Below are 21832 nucleotides of genomic sequence, written 5' to 3' on the forward strand. Positions count from 1 at the left end.
TTATTTTACCTTAACTGCTGTGGACAAACAATATTGAGTGGTCTCAAACAGCATTACAGGGTTAGGTTTTCCCTAATGATGTCAGTTATGTAGTTCCATCGCTCACCGCATGCAAACTTTCAACACAGTTAAGCGTCCTATGCACTATATCGCCTATTCTAATGATGGGATTACGGCGTAATTTGCATATTTTATCAAATTTTTACATCTTTTTCGACCAAAAGTTATTTACAGCCCTTCCACTTACGCGTCACAGACAAATGATTGTCAGGTTAACTATACGTCACAGTGTAATCAATTTCGACCATGCTGTATTTTTCATTGGATGGTATGGCATTGGTGACCTGGTCATCACCTAGGAGCAGCTGTCGTATATCTTGAAATTGTTAACAAATGTATATGAGTTAACAAAAATAATGATGTTGTCACCAAGGGGTGTGGAAGAAATCAGTTTATCATAAACTATAAATCCTAAGTCAATGAAACTTGGTGTTTATGGTTGCACCTTTGGATTTTCATCACCGTGCACTCAACCTTTCCCTATTGTGAGTTCAGTAAGAATCCCCGTTTCATGTCACTACGAACGATATCTGGAATGGTAGGCACAATCTCTAGAGGGGGCACAGCATGTATTGGTGACAGGTTGGGGGGGGGGGGGGGTGCCATAAGATACATTTTTACCTTTATTTATATAAGAGTAGGACAATCGAGTGGGAGGGGGCCCAGAAACACACACACACACCCTCCCGTTCCTACGAAACGCTTTTTTTTTAAATTAATTAAAAATGGCTCCCCCTACCCCACCCCATGAACGCTCTATGTCAGGGCGGGAATGTATAATGTAGGTGTTTATAGTTTACCTTAACTGTTGTGGACAAACAATACTGAGTGGTCCCAAACATCATTACAGGTTTTGTTTTTTCAGTTCACACGTTTTCCCCAATGATGTCAGTTATGTAGTTCCATCGCTCACCGCATGCAAACTTTTAACACAGTAAAGCGCCCTATTCCGGCGTAATTTGTAATAATGAGATTTACATATTTAAACAATACAAAAATAAATGGTTCATAGATAAAGCAATTGTCTTTCCGTGATATATCAAAATAACAATTATTGATACAATTCACAATAAGATTATTTTTTGCAAAGGTGAGAACCTCTAAAGATACTGAAGGAAAACTAATCACAGACACACATGGTGCTAATTTAATAACGGCGGAAATTGCATTACAGAATAGGGGTTTTTTCGCGACTTTCGCTTTTTGTGTGTTGTAAATTACTACTAAAAAAAATTTTTTTTACAAGTGTGAACAGGCATAAGTAGACAATTGATATCTAAAGAACAAGGATACACCTTCTTTCATAATGGCTGGAAACAAAGATCTGGCATGGTTGATTAATATGGTTCTACTGAAGCAAGGGGGCCAGCTAAACATTGACCAGTTACACCAGGACCTCACAAAGAACCAAGGTGTACAAATTGCTAATGTCCAGTCACTTTTAATTTTCTTGGAAACGTTCCCACGCAATTTCGTCATAAATACAGTACGTCATACAAGAAAAAATGTGTCTAACGTGCGTGTGATATCGGACATAGAGACCTGTGCTGAACATTGCAAGAAACAAGGAAGTTGCCATAGTCAGAATGGTGAATGTGGCCGACTACACATTTGCAAGTTCTTTCTTCTGTCTGGTCGCTGTCATTTTGGTCCTGGATGTGCATTCGGTCATGACTTTACATCTCGGCATAATTTTAACGTTTTCATGTTGTATATGCTCGATCCAAGGTATATCAAAGCAGAAAATATGAGAGATCTGCTGTGTCAGAATGAATGCAGAAATGCTACCACGATGCCCGATACATGTAAATTTTACAACACATCAAAGACCTGCTCCAACAAGAGATGTAGAAGCCTGCACATTTGTCGACATTTTCTTGAAGGAACCTGCAAGTTTGGGTCCGGCTGCCGAAGAAACCATTTCGTGAAAGAACCAACTGTTGTGGACATCCTTGAGGACTACGGTTTTGATATGGACCAACACCCTGAAGTAATACTGGAAGATCTTCAAAACTTTTATCAAAATAACACATCTACAAACATCAGATCATCGCAACCTCCAGGTTTGTCCTACAGGAGACGATCAGTTAATAATTTAGCTGACCCATCTAGGATGTCCGTCTTTGACCCACCACCACAAAGACAGCGTGGTAGATCAGCAGGCAGACAGCGAGAAAGAGACAGGACATCTTTCGAAGATTCTCTTGGAACATCTTCCGAAGATGATATCGGATCATCATTCGAAGATTATATCGGATCATTGGAGCGGTACCGGATGAGGACTCCTCAACCAGATGACTTTTCATCTGACTCGGACAGGGAACAAGAGGCATACAAGCCAACTCTGCGTCGACCACCTTCAGCAGTCCCAGCAGTGCCTGTTCCATGGCTTAGAACAAAACGAAGCCCTCCGGTAATGGCCTTGCCTCCAAAACCAGCCATATCAACATTTAGATCAGTTTCAAAGGAGTCAACTTTAAAAATCTGTATTCATTATCTGCGAGGAAAATGTCTTTTTGGAGAAAAATGTCGATACCATCACAAGTCAACAATTTACCAGTGGCAATGGAAGAGAAATACTGATTTAGACTGGACAGATTTTGAGAAAGAAAAAAACATAACTTTGGAGAAAAGCTTTAGTCAAGTTGAAGAAGCAGAGTGTTATTTAAAAATGGGGTATGGTAATGCTATGTACTACTGTTCTTTGTTACTAGTTGATTTTTCTTAAGGTAGATATATTGTAGTTTTCTTATTTGTAATATCATTAGCAGGCATCGAAATAAGCATGGTGCTTGGTAACCCATGTGTTGGTAAAATCACGGAACCAAAATTTTGTTTCCCACAATTATTATATCGAGTTCGACTATTTCAACGAAACTAATATATATATAATTATTTAACTAAAACAGTTTCCAGTGGGTTTCCTTGATCACAAAGCATGGAACCAAAAAAGTGTTTGCCATAACAGTGTGCGATTTTGGTTTTAAAAAATTGAGTGTCATAAGGTCGCCCTATTTGCAAATCTTGAGAGCCAGCCACTAACTCAATGAGCCCTGCCGTGCTTCTCCAGTAGAACAGAAGATACACTAAATGTTTTGCATGAAACCATTGAAAAGATTGCTATTCAAGACTGTGGTTTCCTAGGGTTTTAAGATATAGAACAGAAGATACACTAAATGTTTTGCATGAAACCATTGAAAAGATTGCTATTCAAGACTGTGGTTTCCTAGGGTTTTAAGATATATGTTGACTGTCATTTCAAAGAAGAATCAATGTAATTTGTACCAATATTTTTTACGAGAACTGCAGGCACTAAAGAGTCCTATATGATTTTTTACGAGCCTTAGACTCCTGGATTCGCCTCAAAATCACACACTGTATGAAATTTGAAATCCTATGGTCTGAAATGAGGGATTACTAGTGCTGCACATAGGCCTACTTAAATCCCTTCATTTTTAAGCTCATCTGTGGACTTAAAACGGGGGAAGTCTTTTAGTCAATGGGCTTAAATAAGAAACGAAGTTACGTGAAATCCCTTATCAGAAATGTCCAGACACCCAACACATAAAAAACTAAAATAATGTGCTATAACCTGTGTTTAATAACTGTGAATATTTGCAGCCCTGATACATAATTATGGATGTCGGGTCATAAAATCACTTATTAACACTAACGTAGATTAAAAACTGTTACCACAAACATTAGGCCCCATTATTTCGGATATGTCACATAAAGAGGGAGGTAGAGATTGGGGGTGGGGGCAGGGGCGGGAGTGGGGACAGGATATTCATATTTACAAAATGGACTAAAATGCAGCATTTTCACTAGTCATCGGGCATGGCAATAGTAGTTACTTCCTAACCCAGCATTGAATATCACTAGCCATGGGAGTGGGGCTACCATAATCTGGAAGCCTTGTATGATATAATGAGCACAGCAGTCTGTGGTATAATGTTTTACTCTTCAAGCCGATGTGTTTTGTTTTTTCAGTAGAAATTTTGTGAAGGTTGACTTTGATACGATGAGTGTCAGTGGAGAAAACATCAGCGGTGTTCAGCGACTAACGACAATCTCGTCAAAGAACTCTTCTCCATATATTCACGAGTGGACGACTATTTGGCACTGGTACTGGCAGGATGAAAATGGAATTTGGAAAGAATATGGAGACCCAGTAAGTGATATTTCTTGTAAAACTAACTGCAAAACAAAGAAGAAGAAAAACAAATGAATAACATGTTTAAGGAATGAAGGAAGGAAAAGTTTTATTTAATGACACATTCAACACATTTTATTTATGGTTATATGGCATCAGACATGGTTAAGGACCACACAGATATTGAGAGAGGAAACCCGCTGTCGCCACTTCATGGGCTACTCTTTTCGATTAGCAGCGAAGGATCATTTATATGCATCATCCCATAGACAGGATAGTACATACCATGGCCTTTGTTACACCAGTTGTCGAACACTGGCTGGAACAAGCAATAGCCCAATGGGCCTACTGACGGGGAACCCAGTAATGCGGCCCTTACATATCAGCCGGCGTCCGCGCAATTTTTCTAATCACGGAGTCGCCGTGGGATTTAGTGCCTGTGGATGAATCGGGCGAATTTCATGTTTGTGACATGTGCCCTCACATATTAGACGGGGCCTGGGCAGTGCCCTTTGAACATTGGATCGCAGTGGAGACAGTGCGGCCGGCTGATCAAAGAACAGATCGGTAGGCGTCCTGGCGGAGCCCGGCCGGGTGACTGGAGATTGATGTCGGGCTTCTCCCGGCGTCCGTGCCTCGAGTATATATTGATGCGTTGTATAAAGTTTTACCTTATTTCTGAATGAAATGCCAAATCCATGGACTATATATACTCCAGTGCCCAAATCTTAGTGTGGCAGTTGGGGGTCTTCATTTAGACGCTGCCGGGGGGGGTGGGTCGGTCGGGACCATCGGGGCGCCTGGCCGATGTTGTACAAATCGCCCGGGATCCATGAGGGGGCTGTGAAACTATGATAGGGTGACCGTGAGGGGCCCGTAAAAATCCCACAGCGCCCGGCGGATTCTTTTTCCAATAATTTTCGTCCAAATCTTCAGGCAGCCGGCAGATCACCAGTCGGTTTCCAATAGGCTGCCAGGCGGGGCCCTAGCAACATATCTATGGGATTGCCACTACCTAAAATCGCGCTTGGAAAATCGCAGATTTGGGAGTCAGGTTTTCACACCCGCGGGGTTCGGGCAACCCCTAAAAATTGCAGAGGAGCCCGTAGAAATCGGGCAGCGTCCGGGCAGACGCCTTGCAAAAGTGCCCTTTTCGGCCTGTTTTAGGAGTCACACAGGCGCCGCGACCGATATGTGAGGGCCGCTTAAATGAGATTTCTTTGTTAAAATGTCAGTATCTGTGTATTATATTAGTGTGTTTCTGTACGTCGTAATGTTTGTTTGTTTGTTTGAGAGAGAGAGAAAGAAAGAAAGAGAAAGACAGTTAAAGTTTGTTTTGTTTAACAACACTACTAGAGCACATTGATTTATTAATCATTGGCTGTTGACCATTTGGTAATTGTGACATCTAATCTCAGAGCATCTTCATAAATCAAGGCTAATATTCGTTCCTTGAATATTAGCCTTGATTTATGAAGATGATCTCAGAGAGGAAATGGGGTGGAATTTAGCTAAATCAGTTGAGTGCTCACCTAAGACGCTTGCGTCGAAGGATTGAACCATCTCAGTGGATCCATTCATTTGATTGGGTTTTTCTCATTCCAACTGGTATGTGCTTTCCTGTCTATGGGAAAATGCTTATACAGGATCTACTGCTGCTAGTGGAAAAATGTAACAGGTTTTCTCTGATGACTATGTGTCAGAATTACCAAATGTTTGACATCCAATAGCCGATGATTAATTAATCAGTGTGCTCTAGTGGTGTCGTTAAACAAAACAAACTTCAACAGAGGAAATCCACTACATTTTTCCATTAGTAGCGAGGGATCTTTTACCCTGCAGACAGGATAGCACATACTACAGCATTTGATTTACGAGTCGTGGTGCACTGGCTAAACTTTTTTTTTTTTTTAATTAGTTTTATTATGGAGATGGGGGTTTTTCTTTGTCTATTATCTGTCCCGGCCCTACCCTGTTTAAAATGAATGACTATGCCGTAAGTTAATAATGTTGTAAATAACCTGACTTTGACCTTATTGAAGGACCGATGGGGTTGGAGGTCAGAGCTCAACAGCGACATGGTGGAGGAGAGGTATCTGGAGAACCCAGATGGATCCATCAAGTTTGGAAATGGTCGACATCAGTACATTCTGTATTTTACTGACATGCAACAAATGAATAAAAAAACACAGACAATGCGTGATGTTCGACGCAGACCTACATTCTTCCATCCTGAAGATATCAAAAAGAGGTAAATTATAGATCGGATATTAGTATTGTTCTCATGTAGAAGATATCAAAAAAAAAAAAAAATATAGATCAGATCTTGGTATTGTTATCATGTGGAAGATATCAAAACGAGGCAAATTATATATCAGATATTAGTATTGTTCTCATATGGAAGATATCAAAAAGAGGTAAATTATAGATCAGATATTAGTATTGTTATCATGTAGAAGATATCAGAAAGAGGTAAATTATAGATCAGATGTTAGTATTGTTCTCATGTAGAAGATATCAGAAAGAGGTAAATTATAGATCAGATATTAGTATTGTTCTCATGTAGAAGATATCAAAAAGAGGTAAATATAGATCAGATTCTTATTTTGTTTTTGCGACGGCCACAAGGCTCTGAATTGATCTGATAAATCTTTCTTGCAGAAGAAGTAGTGAGGCCTCTGCTTACATTTCGAAATCTTTTGTACCAAAAGAATGGAATGTGTCAGGAAAAGATGTCTATGGGCATTACCGAAAAACAGTGGTATGTTAAGTGCAGTGAATAAGATATGCTCAACACTTTGCAAATATATTGTTTTAACATTGTCTCACCACATTATCACACAACGGGTGCCAAGTTACAGGACTATGAGAATTAAAAACCGGTGTCAACCATTTATAGGTTACGCAAAAGCAAATTCGGGTAACATTGTGTTTTTGCATAACCCGTCATGCCCATTAAAGTAGCCTAATATCTGAAATTTAATACATGAATGAAAAGCTTGACTTGCACAACTGACACACGCACAAAATGATCATTCTGGCAGTTTTCAAAAGTCTGAATTTAGCAATCGCTATGTTGTGATTTATTTTGTTCTTATATCATATGTTATTAAATATCAATATGCTTAATATATTAAATGTTCACAGTTGAAACATTCTTTTCTTATTTTTCAGGGCTCACCCTGTCCATTGCCAAATTATCTAATTGCTAACTTTCCTACAAAATTCAGTCTTTGGTTAATAAAATTTCCTTTAAATTGGCCATTTTTTTATAATTTTCAAGGAAATACTTGACATATTTAAAGGCGCTCAATCACAGATTTAGTGGGCCTTATTTCTCAAAATATGAATTATAAATGACAATGACATTAATTTGGAATACCAAACCTCACTATTGTATCACCCAAAACATTTTAATTGAACCATGATTGAGGGAATCCCATGACAATCTGTGAGCAGTTTCATTTTTAAAAATTGGAACTAGGAGTCAAACACGTACAACAAAACCGAGTATTGATGAGGCTATATATACGACAGCTGTGTAAAGTACCTTTGAATTGTATATACAGTGCACGGCCGCAGTGTATTAAGACTTTAAAATAACTTAAAATATATTATTTCTTGACAACACCACCCCCCCCCCCCCCCAAAAAAAAAAAAAAAAAAAAAAAACCATCGAATACACTGAAATAAAATAATCAATAGTTGAAACATAAACTCACGATTTTTATTATTATTATTATTATTTGTTTTCTTTTTTTCTTTTTTCTTTTTCTTTTTTTGGATTTTTTTTTTTTTTTTTTTTTTATTATTGTGTTTCTTTTTTTTTCTTTCTTTTTTTCTTCTTTTTTTTACGGAGCTATCGTACACAGGAACACTACGGGCGCGTGTGCAGGAATTTTAGCAAGGGGGGTCTAGACTGAGGTGAGCAATGTTTATAGTGGGTGATACGCTCCGCCGGACAGTTATCGGGGGGGGGGGGGGGGGACAGGAAACAAAATTTGCTTAAGCAGGGGATTGAGCAAGCGATTATTATTATTATTTATTTTTATTTTATTTATTTGTTTGCTTGTTTCTTTTTTTTTTCTTTTTTTTTATGGAGCTCCGTAGACAGTACCACTGCAGACGCGTGTGCAGGGATTTTAGCGGGGGGGGGGGGGGAGTCTGCATGGAGGCGAGCGAAGTTTACAGTGAGGGGTCAAGTCATATTCCTCGAAAAATGCTTGTACAAGGAGATGGGTATGTGCCTGCACAGACAAAAAACATAATCATTTTTGCTTAATACATAACATAATATCCTGCGGACCGGCCTCGGTGGCGTCGTGGCAGGCCATCGGTCTACAGGCTGGTAGGTACTGGGTTCGGATCCCAGTCGAGGCATGGGATTTTTAATCGAGATACCGACTCCAAACCCTGAGTGAGTGCTCCGCAAGGCTCAATGGGTAGGTGTAAACCACTTGCACCGACCAGTGATCCATAACTGGTTCAACAAAGGCCATGGTTTGTGCTATCCTGCCTGTGGGAAGCGCAAATAAAAGATCCCTTGCTGCCTGTCGTAAAAAGAGTAGCCTATGTGGCGACAGCGGGTTTCCTCTAAAAACAGTGTCAGAATGACCATATGTTTGATGTCCAATAGCCGATGATAAGATAAAAAATCAATGTGCTCTAGCGGCGTCGTTAAATAAAACAAACTTTACTTAATATCCTGCGTTACTAGAAAATGAAGCCTTGTCTATTTGTTTACTAGTACGTTGATTACAATGTCGTGTCAATAAAATTGACCTCATTAATGTACATCTAATTTGCAGTTATCAAATTTCGAACGTAAAAATATGGCTTGTGCCCCCTCCCGTATATATATATATATATAAATATATATATATATATGTATGTATATTTCTCAACTATATCGTTACTATACGGAATAGTGATTGGTCATCACTTCGAGTGTAGTTGGTGACGCAATTTGCTTCCAGTTGTTTACGATTAAACGGCCTGCTATATGTAATACAGTTCGTGGCTAACATATAATTTAAAATAATAATAATAATACTTCTGAGAATGCCGCCATATTTAAGTCATTAACTGTACCGATCTGCAAAACTAGCTAAACTGTTAGTACTGTTACCGAATCATAGTTATTAATTATGCTTATCTGTAACAATAATGGCACATTGACGGTTCAAAAACAGATAACACTTTTCCTTCGGACTGCTTCCAGTTACAAGCCCCGCTGTTAGTTTGTATACTGTCCGTATGTGTGTGTTTATTTTCTTTTTCAGATAATCTCAGAAGCTGATAATTTTATTTATTTATATGTATTCATTCATTCATATATAATAATAATAATAATTATTATTATTAATAGTACTGCAGGGGCAATATTACGCTATTCATATACGGTAGCAGAGTAAAATGGGTATGGCGCCATACCCAAATTGTATTGCAGATTAAAAAAAATTATGTTAACCTTTTGACAAAAATAATGACTCTTTATTATTACTGTTCGATTTTTCGTAACCCTAACCCTACACCTAACCCATATTATTTCTGGGGGTGGTCCCCCCATACCCCCATCGACTGATGTTGCATTCAGCAAACACATTGTAAATATTTAATTTCATAGCGCCATACCCAAAAAATTCTTTCCGGCAGAAACACTGGGTAGGTGTCTATGGAAAACGTACACAAAAGGGCCCGCTAGATTCATATTCAACCCCCATTCCCCTGTTTGTACTTAGTATGTATTCCTCTTGTTCCAAGGGGTTCAGTAATATGGATCAATCAAATACGTATTTACCACCTATATACATTTTTGCTGTGTTTATAGGCAGCCTTCGTTAGCGGGGGCTATATACACGGCCATCGTATATATAGCCACTTTGTATATAAATACTGTCTATTTCACAGTAATGTAATAATTACTATCCCAAGCCAGTTGTAATTAATTACCCATGGGGTTATGGCATATTTTATATAATAATAAATTTGACAAACTAAAAAATTAATGCGGTGTTTAGGTTTTAGATTTTCTGCGTACAACAAACGATAAATTTACCTGTACATGCAAAGGGCTAACTAGTCAGGATCTTCGCCGTTTAAAATGCTTCTGTTGCTCAAATAAATTAATGTATAAGCTTATTATCATTCAGTACATGTTTATATCTTTTTTTATAACTTATTTTCATTGTTTTTCTTTCGATTTATCCTACGTCGCATAGGACGGTCAAGCGTTCTCGTTACACGAACTTGGTAAATCGTTTTGACATTGTAGTTATTCAGAGGTTACCCATCACGTAACTACACAAATAATATGTCACGCCTCTTCACTCCAAATAGCCGTTATTTGTTCCTGAATTGTGGACCGTTGACATAATTCAATTATTTTTACAAAATATCAGTAATTAGTGGGTTATGGTAGTTATGTAGATGGTTAAATAAAGTACTTTTAGTGACAAATGAAATGTATACATTTTCAGATAATACTTTGTTAGGTCATTAATTAGGTCAACCATCCGTGACAGAGCACCTTTAAAAATTGTCTAAAACTGATTTTTGTCTTCTTCTTTTGCTGTTTTCTTCTTTATGCAGAAATAAATATGCACCTGCAAAAAGTATTTTCTATCTGTTTTGCCAATGTTATCATTGTGTTCTGTAATTTTTCTATGTATGTAAAAATTGCTTTGACTGATCAATCTCAGTGATGTTGAAATTTGTTATTTTTATTTGTAGATTGAGAAGAGTAGCCAAGAATTCAAGTTGATTGACAAACTTTTTCACACGACCATGCCCCAGGGGAGATCAATCAAGTCACTGGAGAGAATTGAGAATGGAGAATTGTGGAACAGTTTCTGTCTGTAAGTCCATGCTGTTTGTTTTGATCATACTGCATGTTTTTATTTAATTCTTATCCATCCAGCTTTACAATCAGAAAAACATCATCATGGTGCTCGGTCTAGCATCAATCCCTGTTGGTGGCCCATTGGGCTATATATCATGGAAAAAATGTAGTGGGTTTCCTCTCTAAAACTATATGTCAGAATTACCAAATGTTTGAGATCCAATAAATCAATGTGCTTTAGCAGTGTCGTTGAACAAAACAAACTTTTATCATTGAGCCAAGTTTACAACAGGAAATGTTTCATTTCGAATCTAAATTTTTTAATGTAAAATTGTAAGAAAACAACAAATAACTATTTTAAAAGTGTGTAAGATTTTGGTGAACATCTTAGTGAGTCTAATTACTCAAATATAATTTACAAAAGAACTTAATTAATATTTATAAAATAATTTTTTAATTCATTGTTTATCACGCTTTCACCAAATTTATGTGCACTTTCACTCAATGACGAATAATCCAAAGTCCATATCATCAGTTATTTTCGGTGAATATATCCTTTAAACACATTAAATTTTCGTTAAATAATAATGTCCGACTTGTTTTAAAAGAAATATTTTACAAATATAAAAAAAATCCAACCTATATGTACATTATTTCATTAAGGACGTTTACTCAGATTTAAACCGTTTATTGTTTTCTTTCAATAAAAAAATACACTGAACAGGAGAAAACACGAACAACTTGGCCAGGTGTTTAGGGTTTATTCTCGATCATCAATCAGGTAGGATATGAAGATCCCTGGTTCCAAGCATACTACATGTATAACAGACATATACACACAAACAAAGACCCTGAAATAACAAAAAGGGAATACTTAAAATCACACACATATATATAGAAATCTCAGTTATAATACGTCTTAAAATTAATTACACTTAACATTCAGAATTAACCTATATACTAGCCTGTGTTATCACACTGACCTTTTAAGCATATAAAGAGAATATCTTATCCAACCACATATCCATACATTAAATTCAATACATCATTGAAGTTAAGGAATCATAAAATAACTTACAAATCACTGATTACAAATCACTGATTACATATAGAACACTATTTAATACATTCAATGTCCTTTTCTCAATAAACACTATAAAATCACTTATAACATATTTCATAAATACAAAGCTAAATAAACCATAGCCTGTCTACAAATAGTTTACCTACCGACTGTGGGTCGGGTCTTTACAGAAGCATAATGCTGGTTGACACCTACATGTACATGTGGCACCTAATAATAAAATAAAGTCCATTAAGTACACATAAATTCATACGTGTACACATACTAATTAAACAACTATCTCATAATAACTTAGTTATTATGTTACTTTATTAAATACTGTAAATTAAATAGTATAATCATTTATAATAGAAAATATAGACTTATTCTACTAGCTATTCTATAAATATAATGTAACCATTTAATAAAAAGCTAATCAAGCTAAGTCACAATGTTATATTTAACAAAATTACAATACTATTACTATATTATTAATCACTAAATCTCCTAATCTCATTTCTGATTAAAATAAGTAATTACATGTAAAACAGGTAGTTAAGGTGTAAATCATGTACAATATGTATTTACCTTTAAAATTCTCTGTGAATGTTAGTTGTGCAGTTGCTGTTACATCTTCATAAATCAAGGCTAATATTCGTTCCTCGTATTCAGCCTTGATACATGTCGTCAAGAAATCGTGCCACAAAATGCTTAAATTTCATTGGATGCAATGAGATCTGATTGCAACGAATCGCAACGCTCCTTATAGATTCCCTTGTTATTGTAAACAAAGATGGCAGCATCAGCGTCCGTGGAAATGTGTCGTGTTTGTCACGATATGTTAAAAAAAAGGTTTCGGCGGTTAATTTTTTATATTGCTTTCAAGATTGTCACATGTTACCGATGCTGTGATTGGTCAGCGATGTCATCTTGTAAGGGACATAATCAGTGTTACAAATTTTCTTCCAATAGAGGGCGCTAGTAGTGGCTATCAGTAATCTTGACTACATGTATCAAGGCTGAATACGAGGAACGAATATTAGCCTTGATTTTTGAAGATGTTGCTGTTAATAAAAGCTTGTCTTCTCATAAAGTGGCCTGTTGTCCTTGAATGTCATAAAGCTTCTGACCAACAGAACACAGAAACAATGACACTGGGCTTGCAAGAATTTGTCAGTGAGCACAACCCAAGCCCAGAAAACCAAAGACAGCCTGCACAAGTATAACCTGACAGAATAAAACTATGTGAACAGTGTTTTAAAATAGTATGTGTGTAGTGAATGTAGTTTAAAACACCCGGTTACAATTATTCTACTGTTCTAGTATTCACAGAATCAAAATAGAATGTGAATGTTGACATCTGTGTTTATCAAGACAGGTTGCGTCTCGACTACAGTCGATAATGGGTTTTTACATTAGTTTTGTACTTCTTGACTACTTCTTGACTACAGTCGAGAACGGGAGGGAAAGATTTAACCTATAATACAATTTAACAGGGAACAATATTTTTCACGAAAAATCAACAAATATTTGTGTAGGTTTCATGGTTCAAAACACACTATCTGCTGCAAACAAATTTTCTCTTTTTTAATAGTATTTTATAGGGAAGCATGACCCAAACCCCTATAGAAACTTCTCTTCTCACAGTCTAAACACCACTGCCTAATTTTCTGCACATGTGTTTCTGACATGCTGGGGAGTTGTTTGACATTCATTCATTCATGTGCTTGTGACCAATGATGTCACTACTAAATGAGATATCTTGTTTTAGCATACTTCCAACATGTCACCAGCTGAATATTTTTTAGTGTGTGTGAATTTTTTTTGTTTGACCTATTAAATAGCCTAACAAAGTATTACCTGAAGAAAAAAAAATATTTGATCTTTCCCAAAATGTAATCTACGTAACCACCATACTCCATTTATTAAGGACATTTTGTACAAATAATTGAGTTATGGCAATGGTCGATAATTCAAAAACTAAAATTGCCGAGAGGATTGACATGGATTTCACTCAATTGTGGTTTGGTTTAAGTGACACGATAGGTAAATTTGGTTTTCAAAAATTAATGTAATTTGCATTTATTATAAAAATTTTTTAGAAATAAGGTCGTTAAATCTGTGAGAGTATGCCTTTAACATTATTAATGAGGAAGTTATAATTTGTACATATTTTTCTAATGTGCATTATACTCAAACCTGGAAATAAGTGGCCGGTCATGGACGTTGTCTGGTACACATATTGTATTGTTTTCATTTCAGCCATTGTCATTTACCACACAGGTTGATGTCACGTATAGTATTGTTTTCATACCTGAAGGTTCTTGGAGATATCCGAATGATCACCGGGCTTAAAAACACAATTGTATGTTTGGTATTAAATGACCATAGTACGTAGTGACCATAAACTATGTACGAAATGGATAGTATGAAATGATTGGTATATGGTCTATTTGTTGCAGCTCTAATCAGGACTGTAGGAATGATATCTGTAGTGTGTGGTGGGGGGGGGGGGGTACACAATCTCTAGTGAGGGGGGAACAAACCACATTTTTAGGACAAAACAAATATGGGCCTGATTATTCATAATGGCTTACATTTTGTAAAGGATGAATAAAAATGCTTTATACTGTTACTTTTTTTATCTTTTTCTTTTTAATCCCACTGCCCCCTTTCTTTTCTCTCCTTTGAATTCCATCTCATTTCTTCCTGATCTGGCAACTCCTATCATTCAACTTCTTTCGCTGTCCACCTCCACATCCCAGTCCTTGTCTCTCCAACCATGACAGGTGCTTGTCTCTTGTGGCTATCTGTGCCACACACCTGCCATTCCCCATCAGCGTTTAGCTGTGGGCTCTGACCACTTTGGGGAGTGTTCAGTAGTTCTGGCATTGTTAAGAGGCACTTGTAACCACCTACTATGCACCCCTACTACCGGCGGTCTGTTACACTTATTTATTATCTTACAGAAAACGAGAACAGATGAAGAGAAAACTGGGGAAGGATGTTGATGAATGCCAGCTGTTCCACGGGACACACGTTGACAACATCGACGCGATCTGTCACCAAGGTTTTGACTTTCGGTTCTCCGGGAAAGCTGTAGGCACCTTACACGGAAAAGGAAGTTATTTTTCCACCGAAGCAGGTTACTCCGATTCTTACACTGGCAACTGTGGAAAGATGTTCATCGCTCTAACTTTGGTGGGCGACTTTTCAAAGGGTAACCAATCGTTTGTACGTCCACCACCAAAAATCGATTCTAAACCAGATGGTGATTTGTTTGACAGCTGTGTTGACAACATAAAAAATCCTAAAATCTTTGTAATCTTTGATGTGTACCAGGTGTATCCACAGTATCTTATCACCTATGAGTAAGACTGTGTCTTCATGCACTGTGCAAGATGACCCTGTTGGTAAACTGATCGTAAGTTTAGAAGCTGGGACCTTATTCACTAAACTCTTGTAACTTTGCGATATCAGAGTGCAATGCTAAAAGACTTGCAAAGAGGATGCTTTGTTGTCTAGCAGAGCCTAAGAGAGCTTTGTGAATTAGGCCCCAGAATTCTTAGTTTTACACTGCACCAGGGAATAAAGATTAAATAAATTAGAGATCAGCTGTGAATCGTTCATTCCAACATTATGTGATTGCAGTTTTTTTATTGAACACTAGAAGAAATCAACCACAGCAGGAGTTTCGATTTAAAAAAGATACATTCTTAAAATTCTATTTTTCTTTCACCATTGATAATTAGGAAATTAGTTAGGTGTCCTAAAAGGAACACATGTAAGTATGTAAAATATTTTAGATGGACGTGGTAATTATTTTAAAGATATTTGTACACATATGGTTCCATTAATTTTGTTTTAAAACATTTAAAGCCACACACCCTAGTTCCATCCAGTGAAAATAAATTATAATTTGGTTAATCTACAAACCTGTAACACACTTAGATCACGTTTTTATCAAATGGAGTGAAAAAGCAGGTTTTATATCGATAAATACCATGGGAATCCCCATGTCCCAATTGCTTGAAATAATTTTGAAAGTTAGTATTCTGATGTCACCAGTAGATGTCGCTCGAAGCACAACAATGCCTACGTCACGACAAATTTCACAGAGTGCGCACAGACTTGGGGTGCGTTCTTTTCACCTCTCCTGGACATGTTCCAACTGTTCTGTCCTGGTTGTATCCCCTCTCCAGATATCATAAGACTTAGCAAATTTATTGGTTTTAAGGGTTTGTAACGTTTTGTATTGAGACACTTACTTGTCTGAACTTTATTGTTACTGAAAATGTTCACGAACTGTGAAGAAAAATCTCACAAATGAACAACAACAAATCAGACGTTGATTGCGCGAACTGTGCACGAGAAAACAAACCGAACCAAAATGATAACGGTCACGTGGTATACCAACATCTGTGACGTTTACACAGGAAGATTCCCTCTAAAAATAGATTGGACCTCGCTTGCTTAACGGTTTTTTCTCGATAGCACGTCTTGTGAAAAAATGCAAAAAATGCATTTCGTGGTTTTACAAACATCAGGATTACCAAAAAGCACTTCAGGTGAATGGAAATGTGTATTCTAAATAATAAAATGTAAGTAAAGTGCAATTTTATTTGTGAAAAATGGGGTTTAATAGCGAAAAACAACGCCGTAATGGTTAACAAATAACTGTAACTAGGGTGTGTCCCTATAAAGGCATACTGTCATAGACCATTGACCTATTACATGGTCTAACAAAGTATTACTTAAACATATATATAATTGATTTGTCCCTAAATGTACTTTATTCAACCATCTACGTAACCACCATACTCCACTTACTAATGATATTTTGTAAAAATAATTGAATTATGGCAATGGTCCATAATTCAAAAACTAACATTGCTGAGAGGGTTGACATTGATTTCACTCCATCATGGTGTAGTTAAAGTGATGCAATAGCTAGATTTGGTCTGTGAAAATTAATGTAATGTTGATTTATTATTCATTTTTAGAGAAATAAGGTGCTTAAATCTGTGACAGTATGCCTTTAAGCCACGTCTTGCACATATTCTGGTTTAGTGATGTTCTGGCTATATTTGACATGAATACTAGATTTTGTGCACCTCTTAGCCCCAACAAATTGCAATTTGTTAATCATGTACATTACTAGTGCTAATATAAAATTGTAAATATTTGACAGTTTTGTTAACTGATATATTTTAGTCAATATGTAATCGGGTGTGTTTATTCTACATTTTACAGAGTTTTATTTTATTTACTTAAATATTGCTTCACTAAAAGAAGTGAAATTGCTTGTGAGATTAAAAAATATTAATAGGTGTTTTACGGTTGCAATCTTGCTGAGCATACCTAGTATTTAACATTGTTTAGGCCTACTAATGAAAATTACAAACACAACTTATTACTTTTATCATTTCTTCCATTTCTACCATTAACAGATACTGTTGTTTGTCTTAGTACTTGTAACTAAACATTATATTCTCATCGCCATGTTTTAGTAATGTCCAGCTAAACAGTTACAAATTCTCCCACTCTCTTGGCCTCAATTTGGCTAACAGTGAATTATTCTAATGAAAAGAAATAAGGAGACACATTTATTTTTTACTACGGTCGACGACAGTCACTTTTTGCACCCTTGTTTTGGCTTCGTACACAATAAATGTAACATATCTTACCGTAATTTCACTTGAAATCCATATTTCGTAAAAGGGACAATTTTTTAATTACAAGATTTTCTTCAAACACATTCCAGTGCATTAGTAATGTTGAGACAAAAAAAATTCAATAACAATGTTACCTTGGAATTTTTCCAACATTCTTAAAATGGAAACGTTATATATTCAGATTATAGTTGTTGTAAGGAAATACAAAGTGACATCATTGAAATACTGATGTCATTCAAATTAAAAAAATAGCTGTATTATTGCAATGCTTCTTCACATTAAAATAAAAACTGGTCTACTAACCTTGACCCCTGTTAAAATTCTATAACAAGCAGACAACACTGTTTACAGGTTGGTCATTTTTTATTTTTCATAATTATGGACAAAATATTAATTTTAAGTTTTAAAAGATGAAAGAAATAAAAAGTACCTTTTGTCAAATATGTAATATCAAAAAATTACTGTTGAATATTGTGTACGAAGCCAAAACAAGGGTCCGAAAAGTGACTTTAGAAAAAAAGTAAGGTCACAATGGTAGGTATTTACGATGATAATAGTGCTAAGATTGCTCCGTGATAGCACACAGTATTATGTGTCCCTTCATTTCTCTCCATCAGTAGATCATAGGATCTATATTGGAAATAAAATACACAATTTGATTTTAACAAAGGGAAGAAAATGAGTGATAATCGATTCTACAGTGCGTCCCATCATTCTATTAAAAAATATTTGGTAAATAATTTCAGTTTGGTTTGATGTAAGAAGAAAAGTAAAAGTGTTTTGAAAAATAACAAAGAAATACAATTTGTGTGTGCAGTTTACAAATCAATTGGCTTGGAAATAAATAACTTGTAGAAAATTACATAGTATGAAAAAAAATGCGATCCCTGTGGGATGGACTATAAATGAGTTTACTCAAGATTGATGCTTTCATATAACAATATGATTTTAAATGTTAGATACATACATTTATGATTTCAGATGTAAATATAATTATATACATTTATGATTTCAGATGTAAATTAGATATATACATTTATGATTTCAGATGTAAATATAATTATATACATTTATGTTTTCAAATGTAAATTAGATATATACATTTATGATTTCAGATGTAAATATAATTACATATATACATTTATGATTTCAAATGTAAATTAGATTATATACACTACAATTTGAAATGTAAATTAGATTATATACACATGATTTCAAATGTAAATTAGATTATATAACATGATTTCAAATGTAAATTATATTATTATACACTTATGATTTCAGATGTAAAATTATCTCATGAATTTATTATCTATGCGTACGGACCTATTTTCTCTGAAATCTATGTCTGTATTTTAATTGTTTGTGTTTTAAAAAATATGTGAAATAATATTTGAAGATTTTGTGAAACAAGTTGAGAGGCTGTTCACATGACAGTGATTTTTCCACATCTTGAGAACAGTATTTAGTTCCTTAAACCCTTGGGTATTTTTTCACTTAACAAAGCTAAAAGGAACATGTATCAGGGTGTTGGTTAAATGATTTGTTAGTGAACATCATGGTGGTAATACATGTACCAGATTTGATAAAGTTGTACGTTGAGGTAACTCCTGACTTTGTGGCAACTGGTAGATGGGTTACCAGACGGCGAGTGATCACAGTCAGTGACTCACTAGACTGGTTTTTATGCCTAATGTTAGATGAATCTAATGTGATAGAAGACAATGATACCAGTCAAAGTGTCCGTGAGTGCTGGGCCTCCTGAACATGCCACAGGCATTATGCTAATAACATAACAAGTCTAAACTTTAGTTCACTTTATTTTTCTAAGTGTTAAAATGTGTTAAAAAAAGAAAAGAACAGCAAACACAAATACATGTATTTAAGAACATGTATTTAAAAACACAAAGAAAAGACCCTACTGACCTCCATGGTCCAGTGGTTAAGTCACCAGACTGTCAAGTTAATAGACAGTGGTTCAAATCCTGTCATGATTGCTAAGATTTCTCTCCATCAGTAGATCATGGGATCTATATTGGAAATAAAACACACAATTTGATTTTAACAAAGGGAAGAAAATTAGTGATAATTGATTCTACAGTGCGTCCCATCATTCTATTAAAAAAAATTTGGAAAATAATTTCAGTTTAGTTTGATGTAAGAAGAAAAGTAAAAGTGTTTTGGAAAATAACAAAGAAATACAATTTGTGTGTGCACTTTACAAATCAATCGGCTTGGAAATAAATAACTTGTAGAAAATTACATAGTATGAAAAAAAATGCGATCCCTGTGGGACGGACTATAAATGAGTTTACTCAAGATTGATGCTTTCGTATAAACATATGATTTTAAATCTTAGATATATACATTTATGATTTCAGATGTAAATATAATTATATACATTTACAATTTCAAATGTAAATTAGATATATACATTTATGATTTCAGATGTAAATATATTTATATACATTTATGATTTCAGATGTAAATATAATTATATACATTTATGATTTCAAATGTAAATTAGATTATATATACACTTACAATTTGAAATGTAAATTAGATTATATACATTTATGATTTCAGATGTAAATTAGATACCGTAATATACACTTATGATTTCAAATGTAAATTAGATTATATACACATGATTTCAGATGTAAATTAGATTATATAACATGATTTCAAATGTAAATTATTATACACTTATGATTTCAGATGTAAAATTATCTCATGAATTTATTATCTATGCGTACGGACCTATTTTCTCTGAAATCTATGTCTGTATTTTAATTGTTTGTGTTTCAAGAAATATGTGAAATAATATTTGAAGATTTGGTGATAACCATCAGCCACCAAAACAAGTTGAGAGGCTGTTCACATGACAGTGATATTTCCACATCTTGAGAACAGTATTTAGTTCCTTAAACCCTTGGGTGATTTTTCACTTAACAAAGCTAAAAGGAACATGTATCAGGGTGTTGGTTAAGTGATTTGTTAGTGAACATCATGGTGGTAATACATGTACCAGATTTGATGAAGTTGTACGTTGAGGTAACTCCTGACTTTGTGGCAACTGGTAGATGGGTTACCAGATGGCGAGCGATCACGGTCACTCACTAGACTGGTTTTTATGCCTAATGTTAGATGAATCTAATGTGATAGAAGACAATGGTACTAGTCATAGTGTCCGTGAGTGCTGGGCCTCCTGAACACGCCACAGGCATTATGCTAATAACATAACATGTCTAAAGTTTAGTTCACTTTATTTTTCTAAGTGTTAAAATGTGTTAAAAAAAGAAAGAAAAAAGAAAAAAAAAAGAACAGCAAACACAAATACATGTATTTAAGAACATGTATTTAAAAACAGAAAGAAAAGAGTGGTTAAGTCACCGGACTGTCAAGTTAATAGACAGTGGTTCAAATCCTGTCATGGTATGCTCTCGTTTTCTCTCAACTTTTTCACATAGACCTATCACCCATTGCCTATCATTCTCATTATATTAATGTGAAAAATACATTTATCCTGTGATTACAATCAGTTATATCAGTTTGTTTTTACTGTCTTCTGGCCTGTCTACACCATCACTTACTTATCTGAACTTCCCTCCTCTACTGCTAAAAAGCTGGTCTGTCCCACAGCACTAACTAATGATTGCCAGTAGTAAAAAGCATTGCAGACGGTTACAAATACCTCTTAATGCAAGAAGCAAGCACTGAACACTCTTTGGAATAAGGGGTGTTACAACGCTCGCCTGATACATGATCGATCTAGGATCAATTTTCATAGGTGGGCCCCTTGGGCTATTTCTCGTTCCAACCACTGGTGTAACAGGCTGTGGTATGTACTATCCTGTCTGTGGGATGGTGCATATAAAAGATCCTTTGCAGCTAATCTAAAAGAGTAGCCCATGAAGTGGTGACAGCAGGTTTCCTCTCTCAATATCTGTGTGGTCTTTAACCATATGTCCGACGCCATATAACTGTAAATAACATGTGTTGAGTATGTCGTTAAACAAAACATTTCCTTCCTTCCTTCT

General features: G+C 35.5%; 1 protein-coding gene across 1 annotated transcript; it reads left to right on the plus strand.

Moving 5' to 3' along the window:
* Positions 1 to 1366: 1366 nt before the first annotated feature.
* Positions 1367 to 15979, plus strand: LOC121379642 (protein mono-ADP-ribosyltransferase PARP12-like). The gene is made up of 6 exons (XM_041508289.1): positions 1367 to 2736; positions 4051 to 4231; positions 6256 to 6464; positions 6875 to 6974; positions 10946 to 11070; positions 15087 to 15979. Exons 1-6 carry the CDS (start codon positions 1367 to 1369, stop codon positions 15490 to 15492), a joined length of 2391 nt encoding a protein of 796 aa, XP_041364223.1. The 3' UTR covers positions 15493 to 15979.
* The last annotated feature ends 5853 nt before the right edge of the window (positions 15980 to 21832 follow it).

Source organism: Gigantopelta aegis, chromosome 8 (genome assembly GCF_016097555.1).
Source record: "Gigantopelta aegis isolate Gae_Host chromosome 8, Gae_host_genome, whole genome shotgun sequence".
Taxonomy (NCBI): Eukaryota; Metazoa; Mollusca; class Gastropoda; order Neomphalida; family Peltospiridae; genus Gigantopelta; species Gigantopelta aegis.